The sequence below is a fragment of the Mobula birostris genome, chromosome 5 (genome assembly GCF_030028105.1).
Source record: "Mobula birostris isolate sMobBir1 chromosome 5, sMobBir1.hap1, whole genome shotgun sequence".
NCBI lineage: Eukaryota > Metazoa > Chordata > Chondrichthyes > Myliobatiformes > Myliobatidae > Mobula > Mobula birostris.
The window spans coordinates 28,214,949-28,233,459 of NC_092374.1; the positions used below are offsets into that span (position 1 = coordinate 28,214,949).

At 41.9% G+C, this 18,511-nt stretch overlaps 1 protein-coding gene across 1 annotated transcript in view; it reads left to right on the forward strand.

Annotated features, from left to right (window-relative positions):
- LOC140197203 (cadherin-related family member 2-like) overlaps positions 1 to 18,511 on the forward strand; it is a 140,962-nt gene that overhangs the window by 103,220 nt on the left and 19,231 nt on the right. The window contains exons 23-26 of the mRNA XM_072257126.1: positions 594 to 690; positions 2,085 to 2,173; positions 3,469 to 3,549; positions 13,878 to 13,943. Of these exons, the coding sequence (XP_072113227.1) occupies positions 594 to 690; positions 2,085 to 2,173; positions 3,469 to 3,549; positions 13,878 to 13,943 (333 nt within the window). The remainder of the gene's footprint in view (positions 1 to 593; positions 691 to 2,084; positions 2,174 to 3,468; positions 3,550 to 13,877; positions 13,944 to 18,511) is intronic.

The window sequence follows — 18,511 nt, forward strand, 5'->3', positions numbered from 1 at the left end:
GCAGCCTCCCAAGGTTCCTTTCAGGTGTGTTGTCCAAGAGAATATGACACTAAACCAGGTAAGGATATAAAACTTGGGCAAAGAAATTTAAGGAACATAAGAGTAATTGGATAAATGAGCAATCCATTGAAATCAACCACATTGGTGGGTCTGCAGATATATATTGGCTAGATCAGGTGAGGACAATAGGTTTCCTTTCCAGAAAGATGTTAGTGATCCAGATTGATTTTCATGACGATCCAGATGGATTTTTATGACAATCCAGCAATAATAGTTGAGACTGTCATTGCTATGATTAGTTGGTTGTTAAATTCCGGATTATTAATTAAGAAATTTTACCAATTTAGCTATGATTGTGGGATTTAAAACCAGCCCTTTGGCTTGCTAATGCAGTAACTTAGCCAGAGCACCATCACCATTCCTAAGGACTCCAGAGCTTAGTACCAGAACAACTGAGGACATGACAGTCAGAGCAGGAGCAAATGTATTGGGGATATGAAACAGACAAGAGGTTGTGGAACTTCAGGAACAAATTGTGCGTACCTAAACAGAACAAGGTCATAGCAAATATCTTTCATTTTTTTAATTTCAAGGATAAAAAATTATTTGAAATTAGAGGGATGTTGGAAGATAAAAATTGTCGCCATGGATGGGGGAATACCCAGCAACACTGCTCATCTCCTATTAGAAGTAAGTTTCCCTGTCACCGCAATATTAAACTCTCTCTGTATATTGTAACTGTATATTGTAAAGCAAATAAAATAATGCAGATTCTATATGCCCAAGATAAAAATACAAATTGCTGAACATGTTTCATAGGTTCAAAAGCATCTGTGGGAAGAGAAACAAAACTGGTGTTTCGGATCAATGACAATTTGTGAAAACTGATAATGTGATAAGGGACACAGCATAATCTTGGCAGAAGTGGGAGTGTTTGCATTTGATTGCATGATACTCAATTCCATTCATAACAACACAGCAAATGAAACATACCACAGTTAATTACAGTGAGACCTGGATAATGTTTGGTCATGTACTGTTAAGTGGCAAAATTCAGGCTAACACTCCAAATACAATGTTGAGAGAGCACTGCTGTGCCAGAGGGGATCCAAACACACCCTGGCCCTGACTCCCCATCAGATCCTGTCTCAACCATTTGTTAGTACAGTGCATCTGGTCTCAATGGTGATATTACCAGGCCAGGATCACAGGCTCTATCCACAGTCACGTCTCTGTCTCGGCCATTTTTGAATCAACTGAATCCTTCCCTTTCAAAAATACTAATATTAATAGAAACATAAGAGATTCTACAGTTGCTTGGAATCCATTTACACACACAAAATACTGAAGGAACACAGCAGGTCAGTCAGATCTGCAGAGAGTAACGTACAGTCATTGTTTCAGGCTGAGACCCTTCATCAGGACTAGAAAGGAAGGGGGAAGAAAGCACATGGAAAAACTGAGGGAGGGAAGGAGTACAAGCTGGCAAGTGATAGATGAAACCAGGTGATGAGGAAGATAGGTGGGTGGGAGAAGGGAGAAGATGAAGTAAGAAGCTGGGAGGTGATAGATAGAAAAGATAAAGGGCTGAAGAAGAAGGAATATGATAGGAGAGGAGAATGGGCCATGGGAGAAAATGAAGGAGGAGGAGTACCAGAGAGAGGTGATGGGAAGTTGAGGAGAAGAGAAGGGGTAAGAGTGGAGCCAGAATGGGGAACAGAAAAAGACAAAAGGGGAAGGGGGAAGAAATTACTTGAGGTTGGAGAAATCAATGCTAATATTAATATTTTGCTTTGTATTAGGCAGAGGAAATTTTCACTAATAGCTTGTCAAATTCCTGCTTTCCATTCAGTTTTCCTTTTGCTAAATTAGGATATGACTCCTCATGCAAAAAAAAAAGTTTGAATTCTTTCAACGCTGCAGAGAATTGTCTTGGAAGTATTCTACATTACTTGTGGCCATATATTTTACTTGCATTAAATAACACCCTAAAGGTTCTCACAAATCTATCCACATATTGGTCAAATGTGTATGTAGTTGAGTTTCATTCATTATGTGTAACTGAGACTGATTTTTCTCTTTAGGTCTATGTCGTTAATGGGAACAGTAAATTACAATTAGTCTTTGACAAGCTGCCAGGAAGTGTGCTCCTTGTGGAGAAACAAATACTGAGGTACGACAGACTTATGGGGTCTACATATCAAATGTGTTCAATAACGTGTAGAATTTGTAGGAGGGCATTGATTTGAAAGGTAGAGAGTAGTAATCAGCAAGAGGATTTATGAACTTGCTTTTTTTGGGAGTTAATAATGCTTTGTGGGATGTAAAATTAATTTCAAGTCCTCCCAGGGATATGTCTATCCTACTGCACCTTGCTGATTACTCTGTTATTGATATTGAAAAAAACCCAAGGATACCAATGGTGGAAAATTAAGAAAATGCTGGCCTGGGAGGGAAATTATGCATGATTAAGGTGTTCCAGAATGAAAGGTAGTCACTCTTGCTTCAAAGAAAATGAGTTATCAAGTTTGCATCTTGTTCTAGATTTGACCTAAAATACACTTCAGTGCAGTAATGAGGATGCACAATTTTTTGGAGGTGTTGTCTTTCAGATGAGCTGAAAACTGGTCTCTCTGTTGGTCTGGTTCTGAACCAACTCCTAAAGCAAGGAGTCATCTTGGTAACCATCCAAGACTCATCTCTCAACCAAGACCTACAGATTAATTTATCTCACTGCTGTTTGCTGGTGGAAATTGGCTGTAGGGTTTACCTTTGTAAAAATAGTGAGATTTTCCCCATGGAAATCACAGGTGTCATATAAGCAATGTTCTTTCTCAGTTAAAGCCAGCTTATCATAAGCTTGTTACACAGGTTCCTGGAGCTAAACAATGAATGGATATTAAAATTGGTCTAGACTTACTCATTAGAGTTTAGAAGAATGAGTGATAATCTCCTTGAAGCATACATGATTCTGAGGGACTACCCGGTTAAGGGTTGGGAGAATCTTTCTTCTGGATGGGAAGTTGAAAACTAGGAATTAGTTTTAGAAGTACAAATCTGGAAACATTCTTCATGGAGCGCGCTGTGGAACTATGAAATGATAGACTTCATGAAGCCACTGTTTCTCATTCATTCAGGGATTGAAACATATCTGAAGATCAGGCGAATCAAGGGTTTACAGAACTGGGGAGAAGAAAATTGACTCAGGGCATAGGTTCAGCCATGACCTTATTGACTAATGGAGGAGGGCAAATGGCTTACCCCTACATCTATTTCTTATATTTGTTTTTATAAGTACTTCCCTTTTTTTGAAAAGTTTGTTGCAGGTGCTTTGACTCGGTAAATCTAACTTTCTTTGCAGTTTAATGTTACCTTCTAGTTCTCTTTGTAAAATCACAAAATATAACCTATTTTATTACATTGCCAGCATTTTTTAAGTAGATCTGAACAATGTTTGTTCTATTGTAGCATTTTAAAAGCCACCGTGCCTGGAACCAACGTGATTGTATCAAAAGTTTCACCAGCAATCAAGACCAGTAACTTAAAAAGGTGGGCAAATTGTCGGAAGAAAAATCCAAAGGACATAAGAATGTTTTTTCCCTCTCCTGTGGGAACAAAAAGTCTGCATCAATTTGGTTTGGATATTTAAATTTAAAAAAAAATTAGAGCCAGTCTGAATTAGTTGAGTTTGGGATATGCCTCTTCTTTACGAATATTGGCATGAACAAGTTAGGCATTTGCATTTTATTAGAACTTTAGACTTTGGCGCCAGGAATTTCCTGAGGGCTTCTGCCGTCCTGTTTCTGCAGAAACATCGATCATACTGAGGAACTCTCTGCTACATAGTTCTGAATTAATTCAAAATGTGTAGAGTTTAAATATTTATTGTGCTTGACAATCTAAATATGAAACAGTACCAGTATCCTGTCAAATGCTGCATTGATGCCATGTCAGGCTGAATTCCTTACACAGAATTGGGGGAAGGTATAAAAACTGAGAACTTTTGTGGATTAATGAAGCCAGCATTCCTTTGTCCAACTCCCAGATAGCTCCCGAAAAATGGAAGCAATACACTATGAGATGTGGTCCATTTTCCTCCTGAAAAGACAATACAGTACACGTATCTCTGCTGTAGGTTTCTCTGATGCTAACCTGAAGAGGGCTCAGCAACATATGTTCCATATGAATGAGCATTTAGAATTCCCACAGAGTTCCCTGATATAGCACTAGATCAGTGCAAGCCCCACCTAGATAAAAATTGGCAGCATCCCATATAATGGGTTTCGTATCGCCAATAACAAAAAGTATAGCTTTGTTCTTTCCCTTGCCTGCTGTAGAAGGCTGCTAGCAGCTTACGCATAATGATAGCGGTCATGTGAAAAACTGTATCATCCTAACATATTAAACATCTTCCCCCACTCCCTCCATCAGCCCCACACCCTTCTACTGTACGATATGCTTTATGTAAACTAAGGTTGTCCACACCTACGGAGTCTCTTAACAATCATTTCCCTAGCACGGTGTAGCAACAATTGCCTCCCAGTAATCCTGTGTCTGCTCATGGTCCCACCGAGTAAACACAGAAGCCTTTTGGGTTCATTCCATTTGATAACACCAGTTAGAACCCAAACAAGTTGGGAGGGCAATTCAATTCTTTATTGCCTAATTGACTGGATATTGACTATTATTCAAACTGCCATTTTCTCCATTGTTGACAGTGAGACATAGGAGCAGAATTAAGCCATTCAGCCCATCGAGTCGTCTCCGCTATTCCATCGTGCTGATTTATTACCCCCTCAATCCCATTCTACTGCCTTCTCCCCAATAGCCTTTGATGCCCTGACTAATCAAGAACCTATACTTTAAATATACCCAATGTACGGTTTGTGCTATTTTGTAATTAATTGGAGAAAATAAATTTAAAAGACAAGTACAATCTTCCATGAGTCTATGACTTCTATCTTTAGTTGATTGCAACAGTGTCCCGGAGATTACTTAGCCGTTACTGGAGATTAGGGTAAACCTGATAGGCTAACAATATCTCCCAAACCCACACCCCAACCAACAAAAAGGACAAGAGGAAGAGTCAGATGGGAATAATACTGTCTGCAGGTTTCCTTTCGGGTCACAACTCATCCTGACTTGGAAATATATCACTCATCTTTCTATGCCATTGGGTTGAAATCCTGGGAATTCCTCCCTGGTATCACTGTGGTATAATCACCAGAAGAGCGGTAGAGTTTTATGTAGAAGACTCACCAGAACCACCATCAGACTCATATCTCCTTTCCCAATCTTGTTAACTCCTAACATCCCAAAAATTAAATAGACAGTAAAAAGACACACAAATTTAACCAGCACACTTATTCAGTCACCATCATTGTAATTTCCTCCATATAACCTCTGATACTGGATCATGCCCCTCTTCCCTGTATCTTCCTGCAGTAAGCAGATGTTTTGCTGCTGTACCCAGACTACGCAGGCAGCATTGTCCTGGAAACAGGGGAATATGTAACAAAATAAAAGCAAAGGAAGAGCAATTTACTTGCTTCCATTTCATTTATATCATTGCCTTGCTAGTCTAGAAAGAAAAGGGACCCAGATGCAGTGACATTTTAATCACATTTCTAGTTAACTTGTCAACTAGTGATGGTGGTTAGAATCGGAGTCGTAGTATCTTAGAGTTGTACTGCACAGAAATTGACCTTTTGGCCCATCATGTCTATGCTGACCTCTTTTACTAATCTGCACTAATCCTATTTGCCCACATTAAGCATGGTAGGTTCAAGTTTATACAGTAGTATTGAATTGAATTGAATTGAATTGACTTTATTACTTACGTCCTTCATATACATGAGGAGTAAAAATCTTTACATCTCCGTCTAAATGTGCAATGTGCAATTTATAGTAATTTAGAATAAATATTATGTACAATTATACAGTTGCATCAGCATGAATTAAGCAGTCTAATGGCCTGGTGGAAGATACTGTCCTGGAGCCTGGTGGTCCTGGCTTTTATGCTGCAGTACCGTTTCCCGGATGGTAGCAGCTGGAACAGTTTGTGCTCAGGGCGACTTGGGTCCCCAGTGATCCTTCTGGCCCTTTTTACACACCAGTCTTTGTAAATGCCTTGAATAGTGGGAAGTTCACATCTGCAGATGCGCTGGGCTGTCCTCACCACTCTCTGCAAAGTCCTGCGATTGAGGGAAGTACCGTTCCCATACCAGGCAGTGATGCAGCCAGTCAGGATGCTCTCAGTTGTGGCCCTATAGAAAGTTCTTAGGATATAGGGACCCATACCAAACCTCTACAACCATCTGAGGTGAAAGAGGCGCTGTCATGCCTTTTTCACCACACAACCAGTATGTACAGACCAGGTGAGATCCTCAGTGATGTTTATGCCGAGGAACTTAAAGCTGTTCACCCTCAATCCCAGATCTATTGATGTCAATAGGGGCTAGCCTGTCTCCATTCCTCCTGTTCTTGTGACATTGAGGGAGAGATTGTTTTCTTGATACCACTGCGTCAGGGTGATGATTTTTCTCTGTAGGCAGCCTCATTATTATTAGAGATTAGTACAATCAGTGTAGTGCCATCAGCAAATTTAATTGGCAGATTGGAGTCGTGGGTGGTGACACAGTCATGGGTATACAGAGGGTAAAGGAGAGGGCTTAGTACCTGTGTCCCACATACATAGGGCATAAATGCCACGCAAGTTAACAATTTTCAGCACCAGCTCAGTATATTATGAACATGACAAACGTAAGTCAACAGAAATGTTAACACAAATTACGTGTTAATCTCGTTACTCAGTGAAATATTTCATGACATACACCACTGTGCAGAGGTCTTAGGAGGCACATATCTATAACTAGGGTGCACAGTACTGTATTTGTCAAGGTGGAATGGAGAGCGAGTTTGTAACTATGGTGGGAGTAAAGGATGTTGGGAATAGCGAGGATGGAGTGCCGTGGGAGGGGTGTGGGACAGGTGGCAGAGGAGTGCCAGGGGTCGGGGGTGGCCAGGTGCAGATGCATTCAGCCCTGAGACAGCAGACAAGATAATTTGATTCCAAACAATTAGTTTACTGATCATTACAGAAAGTCTCTCGGGTGCTTCCTGCTCCTGCCCCTCTCCCTTCCCCATTTCCCAACCGTGATTCCCCTCTCCCTGCGCCATTCACATAATAGAGACCATATCAGAATGAAGCGTATCATCACTCACATATGTGATGAAATGTGTTCTTTTTGTGGCAGCAGTGCAGTGAAATCCATGAAATTACTATAGTACTGTGCAAAAGTCTTAGGCACACTAGCTATATATATGCCCAAGACTTTTGCACAGTACTGTATGTCAGTGATAAAAAATCTGATTCTAATTTGAAGTCCTTCCTTAAATGTTCATTCTTATGTTAGTCAAGTTTTTTTCAATCCACATACTGCAGCTCTTTGTCTATGCCACTAAAACATTTGTGAAATTTCCTTCTGAGCATAAGTAGTGGCCTCCTATTTTATCTCCTCCATTTTAATCATATCTGTTTAATTACGTGAACATGCATTGCCACAGGAGATGCAAAGTACTTTAAACGCTTGACCAAGAACAGTACCAGAAATAGAGCCCATAGACTCTCTGGAATGCTTGCTTGCTCTTTGTTAGAGAATTTGGCAGAGATCAGGCGGTCTGGAGCTTTGCACAAGAAGCACATTGCTGGCAGGTACAAGCAGGAGATCAACATAGCTTATCAGAAATTGATAATCATCAACGGCAAATAATCCGATCCTCACCTGATCAGGATCAGCAGAAACCCCGAGAGTGAGCAACGTTGTAGATGGCGTTACGTTCAGCTCATCTCAGTCCCCACCTAGACACTGCTAGACTGACCTTCCCTCTCTGACCTTGGTCTGGACCCTTCACTCTGGCCATTGGTCTGGTTCCTTCCCTCCACTGGCCATTGGGCTGGTCCCTCTACTCTGACCACTTGGCTGGTCCAACCACTTGGATAATTGGACTGGTGTCTCCATTTGAATGATGAACTGATCTCCCTTCTGGTGTATGGCTAATATCTGCAGCAATGAAGCTGCCCTTTCCACACCCACTGATGGACTGATCTCTCAACTCCCGGTTTCAAACCAATCTCACCATTTTCACTGCCAGACTAGCTACACCATTCCTCCGATTCGAATGACCACCTCATTCCAGCACTCAGACTGGCCTGCTCACTCCCATCTATGACTGACCTCTCTACCATTGTTTTCAGACTGACCTTTCTATTCTGCCCCCCCAGACTGGACTCTTTATTCCCCCTGTTAATCTGCCTATCTGCCTCCACTCTTAATGTCGAACTGACATCATTACGCGAACTATTAGACTGAGCTCCTAGTGACAGAATTTCTCACGTTTCTATAGAACTAGGAAGTGGAAATCATCAAAATATCTCCAATCATGCACCTAATGGAGTGACCTTCCTCATTCTATGACATATGTTTCTATGATAACCCAAGGCAGATTTATTTTTCCCTTCTTTGAGATGGTATTCATTAACGATGGAGCGACGGAGGATGAGAGCTGACCTGATAGAGGTGTACAAGATGATGAGAAGCATTGATCGTGTGGATAGTCAGAGGCTTTTTCCCAGGGCTGAAATGGCTAGTACGAGAGGGCACAGTTTTAAGGTGCTTGGAAGTAGGTACAGAGGAGATGTCAGGGCTACGTTTTTTACGCAGAGAGTGGTGAGTGTGTAGAATGGGCTGCCAGCAACGGTGGTGGAGGCGGTTACAATAGGGTCTTTTAAAAGACTCCTGGATAAGTACATGGAGCTTAGAAAAATAGAGGGCTATGGGTAACCCTAGGTAATTTCTAAGGTAAGGACATGTTCGGCGCAGCTTTGTGCTAAAGGGCCTGAAGGTTTTCTATGTTTCTAACTCCAGCCCCTGTGTCCTTATCCTTCATGTGCCCAGCTTATGTTACTTCTTGTTATAGTTAGCCTGACTATTTATCCCAGCTATATTGTCACACTTCATGAGCAGCCCATTTGTAATGCTATAGCCTCATTGCCCAAGTCATTTTTAATAGAGGAACATCATCTAACCATCTAATGTGACATGGAAGTCATTTTCATCTTCCCTGCAAGCCACAGCAGAATAAAATTACATTATCATGGCTAGATTGCAGTATGTTTACTTTACATTAATTATACAAAAATGGGTCTGGATCAGTTTCAGGGATTTTTTTTGGTGTCACATTGAAGTTACTGCATGCTCATTGATTGGCATATTATGTGCTTCAGGCAAGGCACGATTCACGGAGTGATAACTAATCCTAGCAATTTTCAGGTTAGTGAAGATTTTCATGAGTCATGTTACAGTATTATCAAATATACTGCAAGATTATCTCTCATGCTTAAAATTCTAGTAAGCTGAAACATACTTCCTGCTTTTTGAGAGATATGACAACCTTTATTCTTCAAATTTTAACAGAAGGGAGAAGTTTATTTTATTAAGCGGACATCAGTATATCTGCTTTGTGTCAGTGCAGGTGGACAGGTGTCCTGGGTCCCTCATCATTTTTGATAACATAACCTTTATTTACCTTGAGCTGTTTCGGCTGTGGTGCAGCGGTTAGAAGATGTGTCTGGTTCAGAGGATTTGGGGTTCAACTCCCATGACACCTGCTTGTGTAATCTGGGTTGACATTCCGGGAGTGACTCATTACTTGAAGCAGTGAGAGAGGTAGAGCAACATCTTGCAGGGCATAGGCCATTTAAAAACAATAAGTCTTCTTGGGAGTGATAAGAGCCAACAAAAAGAAAGGAGATGTAAGTGGAGTGGTCATTGTGGAAGTGGGTTAGTGTTAGAGTGGCCAGGCTTTGGCTCAACGGGCTTTAGCGAGAGCAGGCGTAGGGTAAAGGTGCTCATTCTTTTGGAGTTAGTTACTTAATTGTAGAACTTAAGCTTAAGTGAGAGTCAAAGGTATAGCAAGTGTAAGCAGGATGGTAGTTAAGGCAGCAGAATGCTTCTCCTATAAGATGTGGGATTGCAGGGTACCCAACGGTCTCCCTGATGACTAGATCTGTAGGAAGTGCACTCAACTTCAGCTCCTGACTGACAAGGTCAAGGAACTGGGGCTGGAGCTGGATGTACTCATACTCATCCAAGGGGCTGAAAACCTCATAGATGTAACATTTACTGAGGTTGTCACACCCAGAGTGCAAACTTCAGATAGTAGATGGGTGACCACCAGGACAAGTAAGGGGAGCAAGCAGTTAGTGCTTGTTGCCATTCCCCTCAGCAACAAGTACCCTTTGGATACTGCTGGGTACAGAATGACCTATCAGGGCACAGCAGCACCAGCCAGGCCTGTGGCATTGTGAATGGCTCTGAAGGGTAAAGTCAGGTAGTGCAATAGTGATAGGAGAGTTGATAATTAGGAGAATGGACAGGAGATCCTGTGACAGTGAAAAAAAGATACCAGCATGGTGAGTTGCCTCCCAGGTGCTAGGGTCAAGGTTGTCTCAGAATGGATGCAGAACATTCCCAAAAGGTCGTGGTGCATATTGGCATCAATGACTTGGGTTTAAAAAAGGGGGAAGAGGTCCTACTTAGTGAGTATAGGGAGATTGGAAAGAGGCTGAAGAGCAGGACTTCCAAGATATTGCCACATGCTTGTCTTGGCAAGCATAGGATGATAGTACAGAGGAATAAGTGGTTGAGGATCTGGTGCAGGGGGCAAGGTTTCCGATTTCTGGATCATTGAGATCTCTTCTGGAGAGAGATGTACAAAAAGGTTTGGTTACACCTGGACCTGAGGGGTGGGGGTGGGAGCAATACCTTTGTGGAGTGATAGGGCTGAAGATGGGGCAGATGGTATACAGAGTCTAGTGAGACTGTCAGGAAGGACAGGTAGAAGATAGGGCAAAATTGCAGTCAATGGGATGAGCTGGTGTGCAACATGGAGGCAAATTGAAAAGGATGATGAATACAGGACTGAAGGTGTTAAATTTGAATGCACGCAGTATACAGAATAAAGTAGATGGTCTTGTAGCGCAGTTAGAAATTGGCAGGCATGATGTTGTGGGCATCGCTGAGTCGTGGCTGAAAGAAGATCATAGTTGCAAGGATGCACATTGTATTGAAAGGACAGGCAGTTCGCCTGACTTCAATGGTTGAGGAGACGTTGGAGTTCATTATTAAGGATGAGGTTTTGGGACACTTTGAGGCACATGGTAAAATATGCCAAAGTCAGCATAGTTTCCTTAAGGGGAAATATTGCCCGACAAATTTATTGGAATTCTTTGAGGAAAGAACAGGCAGGATAGACAAAGGAGAGTCAGTGGATGTGGTTTACTTGTATTTTCAGACGGTCTTTGACAAGGTGTTGCACGTGAGGCTGCTTAGCAAGAAAATAACCCATACTATTAAAGGGATGATGCTAGCATGGATAGAAGATTGCTTGACTCAGCCCGAAATGTTGAACTGTTTATTCATTTCCATAGATGCTGCCTGACCTAATGAGATCCTCCAGCATTTTGTGTGTGTTGCTTTGGATTTCCAGCATCCGCAGGCTTTCTCATGTTTATAAAGAACACCTGCTCTGGTTACTTCTGGTGACTAGAATTTCTGCTTACTTACAAGACACCTACTTCTGTGCCTTGAAGAGGTCGGTATTTGGACTGCTTCTCTACACGTTTTTACGTCAGTGATTTGGATGACAGAATTCATGGCTTTATGGCCAAGTTTGCAGATGGTGCAAAGTTTTAGGCACATATACTGTATATAGCTAGGGTGCCTAAGACTTCTGCACAGTACTGTCGTAATTTTGTATTACACTGTACTGCTGCTGCAAAAAAAAAAATTTTCATGACATATGTGAGTGATGATAAACCTGATTCCAATATCAGTCTCTGCTGTGTACTAAGAGTGGGAAAGTGGCAGGGAGAGGGGAATCGTGATTGGGAAAAGGAGAAGAGAGAGGTAAGGGTGCAGGAAGCACCAGAGAGACATTCTGTAATGATCAATAAACCAATTGGTTGCAATTAAATGGCCCTGCCTGGTGTTTCAGGGCCGGTTGTGTCTGCACTCATGCCATCCCCGCCCTGGCACTCCTTCTTTGCTACCTGTCCCACTTCTCAGCCACCTGTCCCACACCCGTCCTGCAACGCTCCATCCTCACCATTTCCAACATCTTGTGCTCCAGCCAGATTTACAAGATTGCTCTCCGGTCCACGTTGACAGATACAGTACTGTGCAAACGTCTTAGGCACCCTAGCTATATATGTGTGTCTAAGACTTTTGCACAGTACTGTAGGTGGAGGGGGAGGTAGTGTTGAGGAAGCAGGGAGTCTGCAGGAGGACTGAAACAGATTGGGAGATGGGCAAAAATGTGGCAGATAGAATATAGTACAGAGAAGTGTATGGGAGGAAGAATAAGTAGATTATTTTCTAAATGGGGAGAAAATTCAAAAATCAGAGATGTAAAGGGACTTAGGAGTCCTTGTGCAGCATTCCCTATAGGTTAACTTGCAGGTTGAGCTGTTGATAAAGAAGGCAAATGCAACGTTAACATTCATTCTGAGGTGACTAGAATATAAGAGCAAAGATATAATGCTGAGGTTTTATAAGGCATTGGCCAGACTGCATCTGGGATATTTTGAGCAGTTTAGGGCCTCTTATCTAAGAAAAAAATGTGCTGGTATTGGAGAGGGTCCAGAGGAGGTTCATGGGAATGATTTTGAGAATGAAAAGGTTAACATAAGAGGAGCACTTGATGGCTCTGGGATTGTACTTACTGGAGTTTAGAAGAATGAGGGGGGATCTCATTGGAATCGATTGAATATTGAAGGCCTAGATATAGAGGATGAGGAGAAGATATTTCCTATAATGGGCAAGTCTAGCAACAGAGGACACAGCATCAGATTTGAAGGATGTCCATTTAGAACAGAGATGAGGAAAACTTTCTTTAGCTGGAAGGTGGTGAATCTGTGGAATTCATTGCTACGGATGTCTGTGGATACCAAGTCACTAAGTATATTTAAAGTGGAAATTGATAGGTGGCCAAGTGTTTAAGGCATTCGACAAGCAACCTGAAGGTCATGAGTTCGAGCCCCAGCCGAGGTAGCGTGTTGTGTCCTTGAGCAAGGCACTTAACCACACAGTGCTCTGTAACGACACTGGTGCCAAACTGTATCGGCCCTTGCCCTTCCCTTGGACAACATCGGTGTCATGGAGAGGGGAGACTTCTAGCATGGACAACTGCCGGTCTTCCATATAACCTTGCCCAGGCCTGCACCCTGGAGAGTGAAGACTTTCCAGGCACAGATCCATGGTCTCACAAGACTAACGGATGCCTAAAAAAATGATAAGTTCTTGAGTAATCAGGGCATCAAAGGTTACAGAGTGAAGGCGGGAAAATGGGATTGGAAGGGATAATAAATCAGCAATGATGAAGTGGTGGAGCAGACTTGATGGGCTGAATGGCCTAATTCTGTTCCTCTGTCTTATGGTCTTATGGACACTTCAGCATGGTATTGATGGAATGCTGTCTTGTTGGGAATACTGTCGATTAGCTGAGAGGTTAAGCTCTGTTTGCTCTCTTTGTTAGATATAAAAGATGCCATAATGTTATTTTGAGGAACAGCGACATATACCCAGAATAAAATTTAACATCCCAAATAAAATAAAATTCACCAGTATTGAACTCACTAAATCAGGTTCAATGATCATATTGATATTTGTAGGACTTGATGCATATCCGGTGGTTTCTGTTCTTCAAGCCTTATATAGTTGTGATCAACTTCAAAAGTACTTCAAAACCTGTCAACACTTAACAATGTTTACCCGTGAGGAAAGGCACTGTGTAAATTTATGTCTTTCTTTCTTAAGAACATTTATGGACGTGTATTTCATTGATAGAAAAGGAGCTGCTGTCAATCCGGATGTTATTAGAGGGTAAGTGTTATATTTAATCACTAGAATTGCTTTTATTACCTCTTTCAGAGAGATTAGTTAGCAGAAGCTTTGGGTCCATAAATTCCCTTTAGGCCTGCGATTGGTCAGGCACAAATCTAAATCTCAGCCATGAAATCAATTAGAAAAAATTAAGTCTTACTTTGGTTGCAGCTGGGGACTCTTTGACTCAAAAGGGATCAAGACAATATTAAAAGTGTATTTTGTTTTAGGTGAAAAGTAAATAAGGTTTCTGTTTCAATTGACGGGCAGTCATTTTAATAAATGTACATCTTTGCAATCATTATACTATTGACATGATTTTCTGAATCAATTATCAACGCAGTTCAGGACAATGCAAGCAGCTCAATTAGTAGCCTAATTACCATCCTCAACATACATTCATTCTCTCCACCACCAGCACACAATGAGGCTGAAGTATGTACAAAGCACACTCCAGTTACTCACGCAGGCTACTGTGACAGCATCCCTTTGACCTGTGATCTCCACTGGGGTTTTCCTGTGAATAGAACCACAACAACATGCATGTTTCCCTCCAAATCACACACCACCAGGACTTGAAAGCACACTATATTGCCATTGCCGCTGAGTCTCAATCCCAGTAGGCCTAATTAGTAAGAAAAACCTCCTCCAGGAGGACCTGAAGCGGTTTGAAGAAGGTAGCTCATCACCAACTTTTCAAGGACAGTGATCTTCGCAAAAGTTACAAGATATGGCTTCTAATTTGAGATTATGATTCCTCAATAATCAAACTCTTTTTTTAAAAAAAACAGCATTTACTAATCAGGCTGGTTGAATGGAGTCTTGGAAAACAGTGAGTGAAATCAGCCTGAGTGACATAGTTGGAGATGGGAGTAACACTTGACTAAAAGCACATGTTCCAGATGGAGACCATTATATATACACTCTGATTTGTATGAGATTTTTGTTTCTTACTGAAAATTGTCTTGGTTCTTTTCGGAGTAATTGCAGTAGCTTCTGTCTTCCCATCCGGCATTTCAAGGACACAGTTAAAATTGGCATAACCAACTTACTTACTTTTTTAGAAATACAGCATGGCGACAGGTCCTTCTGGCCCAATGAGCCCACACCACCCAATTACACCTGTAAAGCCAATGAACCTACTAGCCCATATATCTTTGGAATGCATTGATTCAGGTGCAGTCTGAACTGCTGGGTGTCAAAAGATATTGTCGTTATATTGTTTTAACTCTAGGTCATTTTCTCCTTGAAAACTGAGGCACTCCACCATCTGTTCTACAGCACTTTACAGTGCCGCATTAAAAATTTAATGCTCTGTGGTTTGTCATGGCTGCGATGAAGTTCATTAAAGTACTGTGGGGGAACTGGTTCAGATCTTAAAACAAAAAGCTGTCATAATGAAGTGTACAGTTAGCATGATATTTGCAGAGTTGAATTGAGTAATATTTCCTTTGTAATACTGAACTGATTTTTTTTGTTTCCTTCCACGTGTTTACAGGGAATCTGTCAGCAATCAATAAAGCTTGGGCTGTGAAACAGTCAAAGCTGCTTTTACATTTGTCTTGAAATCTGGAATTGTCTTCTTCCAGTGTGACCTTTTAAATTTATCTAGAAGTCTGCATTTTTTTTTGAGATTCTGTCTACCTTGATATTCTGGGGAGGTTCTAAAGCCAAACAAGGATAGATAGGGGTAAGAGGATTACAGATCAAATGCCAGTGAACACAATTAGTAGCAATAGTTATCATGAACTGAGGTGCTATATAAGCACATGTATTCTACAATGTCAAACTGGTTAAAGGAGATGAATATTAGGGAACTGGACGTTCTCAATCTTTCTCATGTTGACCCACCAGTTCTGATTCACAAGAATATTAATGTTACCAAACAAATGTGTGCCAAGGACTCAGCTGAAACCTTTATTCCCGTGTGTAGGTCCTCAGGTATCATCTGGATTCACTCCCCAGTGTTGATATGGGATTGAATAATGCTTATGATGCTCTGGATTCATTTTAAGGCTAACTTCCTAAACCAACTGCTGAGTGAAAGAATTAACCATTTGTCAAAAGAAAAATGAATTGTGTTCTAACAATTATTCGCTGTCAACACAATCACAAATTAAAATAAAACTTGAGGACAGAATTCCCTTGGCATGCAGAATCAGGATAGTTACAGTCCAGAAAGAGGCTGTCGTCTTCAATGAAATAAATTGACTTTATTTCTTGCATCCTTCACATACATGAGAAGTAAAAATCTTTGCATTATGTCTCCGTCTGAATGTGCAATTTGCAATTTATAGTAATTTGTAATAAATGGTATGTACAACAGGACAGTCAATATAGCATAGAAATTCAATTGTGTCAGCGTGAATTAATCAGTCTGATGACCTGTTGAAAGAAGCTGTCCCGGAGTCTGTTGGTCCTGGCTTTAATACTGTGGTACCGTTTCCTGGATGGTAGCAGCCTAAACAGGTTGTGGTTGGGGTGGCTCAGGTCCCCAATGATCCTTCAGTCTCTTTTTCTGCACCTGTCTCTGTAAATGTCCTGAATAGTGGGAAGTTCACATCTACAAATGCCCCTTTGTGGAATAATTTATTGTGAGCAGAAAACTTCTCTTGAAGTTCTTTCACCCTTTCTATTTTATTGAGATTCAGTGCAGAATAGGCCCTTCCAGCCCTCTGAGCCCTGACGCCCAGCAACCCCTGATTTAACCCAAGCCGAATCACGAGGCAATTTACAATGACCAATTTTTTTTTTTAGCATGTCGCACCAGACAGTCAGCCATTCTTGTCTGGTGCGTGGTGTCAGGATTGGTCTCCTTTCGGATTAACCGGGCCACGATATGAACGTTCCTGACTAGACTCTTTTTTTTTTACGAGGCCGAGTGGCTAGCTCGACGCTCAACCCGGCACAGATGGAAAGCGTGCTCGGGGGGGCGGGGGGGGGGGGGTGGCCCGACTTAGATTCGAACTCAGGAGCCTTCGCTCCGGAGTCCGGCGCAGATGCCATTGCATCACCAGCCAGCCAATTAACCAATTAACCTCCCAACTGGTGTACCTTTGGAATATGGAAGGAAACTAGTGCACCCAAAGGAAACCCACGTGGTCACAGAGAGAACATACAACTCCTTACAAACAACGCGAGGAATTGAAACTGGATCACTGATACTTTAAAGTGTTGTGCTAACCACTAGTATCTACCTTGACCAGCAAAATAGTAACCTTCAAATATTAATTGAATTTCATAGAAACATAGAAAATAGGTGCAGGAGTAGGCCATTCGGCCCTTCGAGCCTGCACCGCCATTTATTATGATCATGGCTGATCATCCAACTCAGAACCCCGCCCCAGCCTTCCCTCCATACCCCCTGACCCCCGTAGCCACAAGGGCCATATCTAACTCCCTCTTAAATATAGCCAATGAACTGGCCTCAACTGTTTCCTGTGGCAGAGAATTCCACAGATTCACCACTCTCTGTGTGAAGAAGTTTTTCCTAATCTCGGTCCTAAAAGGCTTCCCCTCTATCCTCAAACTGTGGCCCCTCGTTCTGGACTTCCCCAACACCGGGAACAATCTTCCTGCATCTAGCCTGTCCAATCCCTTTAGGATCTTATACGTTTCAATCAGATCCCCCCTCAATCTTCTAAATTCCAACGAGTACAAGCCCAGTTCATCCAGTCTTTCTTCATATGAAAGTCCTGCCATCCCAGGAATCAATCTGGTGAACCTTCTTTGTACTCCCTCTATGGCAAGGATGTCTTTCCTCAGATTAGGGGACCAAAACTGCACACAATACTCCAGGTGTGGTCTCACCAAGGCCTTGTACAACTGCAGTAGTACCTCCCTGCTCCTGTACTCAAATCCTCTCGCTATAAATGCCAGCATACCATTCGCCTTTTTCACCGCCTGCTATACCTGCATGCCCACTTTCAATGACTGGTGTATAATGACACCCAGGTCTCATTGCACCTCCCCTTTTCCTAATCGGCCACCATTCAGATAATAATCTGTTTTCCTATTTTTGCCACCAAAGTGGACAACTTCACATTTATCCACATTAAATTGCATCTGCCATGAATTTGCCCACTCACCCAACCTATCCAAGTTACCCTGCATCCTCTTAGCATCCTCCTCACAGCTAACACTGCCACCCAGCTTCGTGTCATCCGCAAACTTGGAGATGCTGCATTTAATTCCCTCATCCAAGTCATTAATATATATTGTAAACAACTGGGGTCCCAGCACTGAGCCTTGCGGTACCCCACTAGTCACCGCCTGCCATTCTGAAAAGGTCCTGTTTATTCCCACTCTTTGCTTCCTGTCTGCTATCCAATTCTCCACCCACACCAATACCTTACCCCCAATACTGTGTGCTTTAAGTTTGCACACTAATCTCCTGTGTGGGATCTTGTCAAAAGCCTTCTGAAAATCCAAATATACCACATCCACTGGTTCTCCCCTATCCACTCTACTAGTTACATTCTCAAAAAATTCTATGAGATTCGTCAGACATGATTTTCCTTTCACAAATCCATGCTGACTTTGTCCGATCATTTCACCGCTTTCCAAAT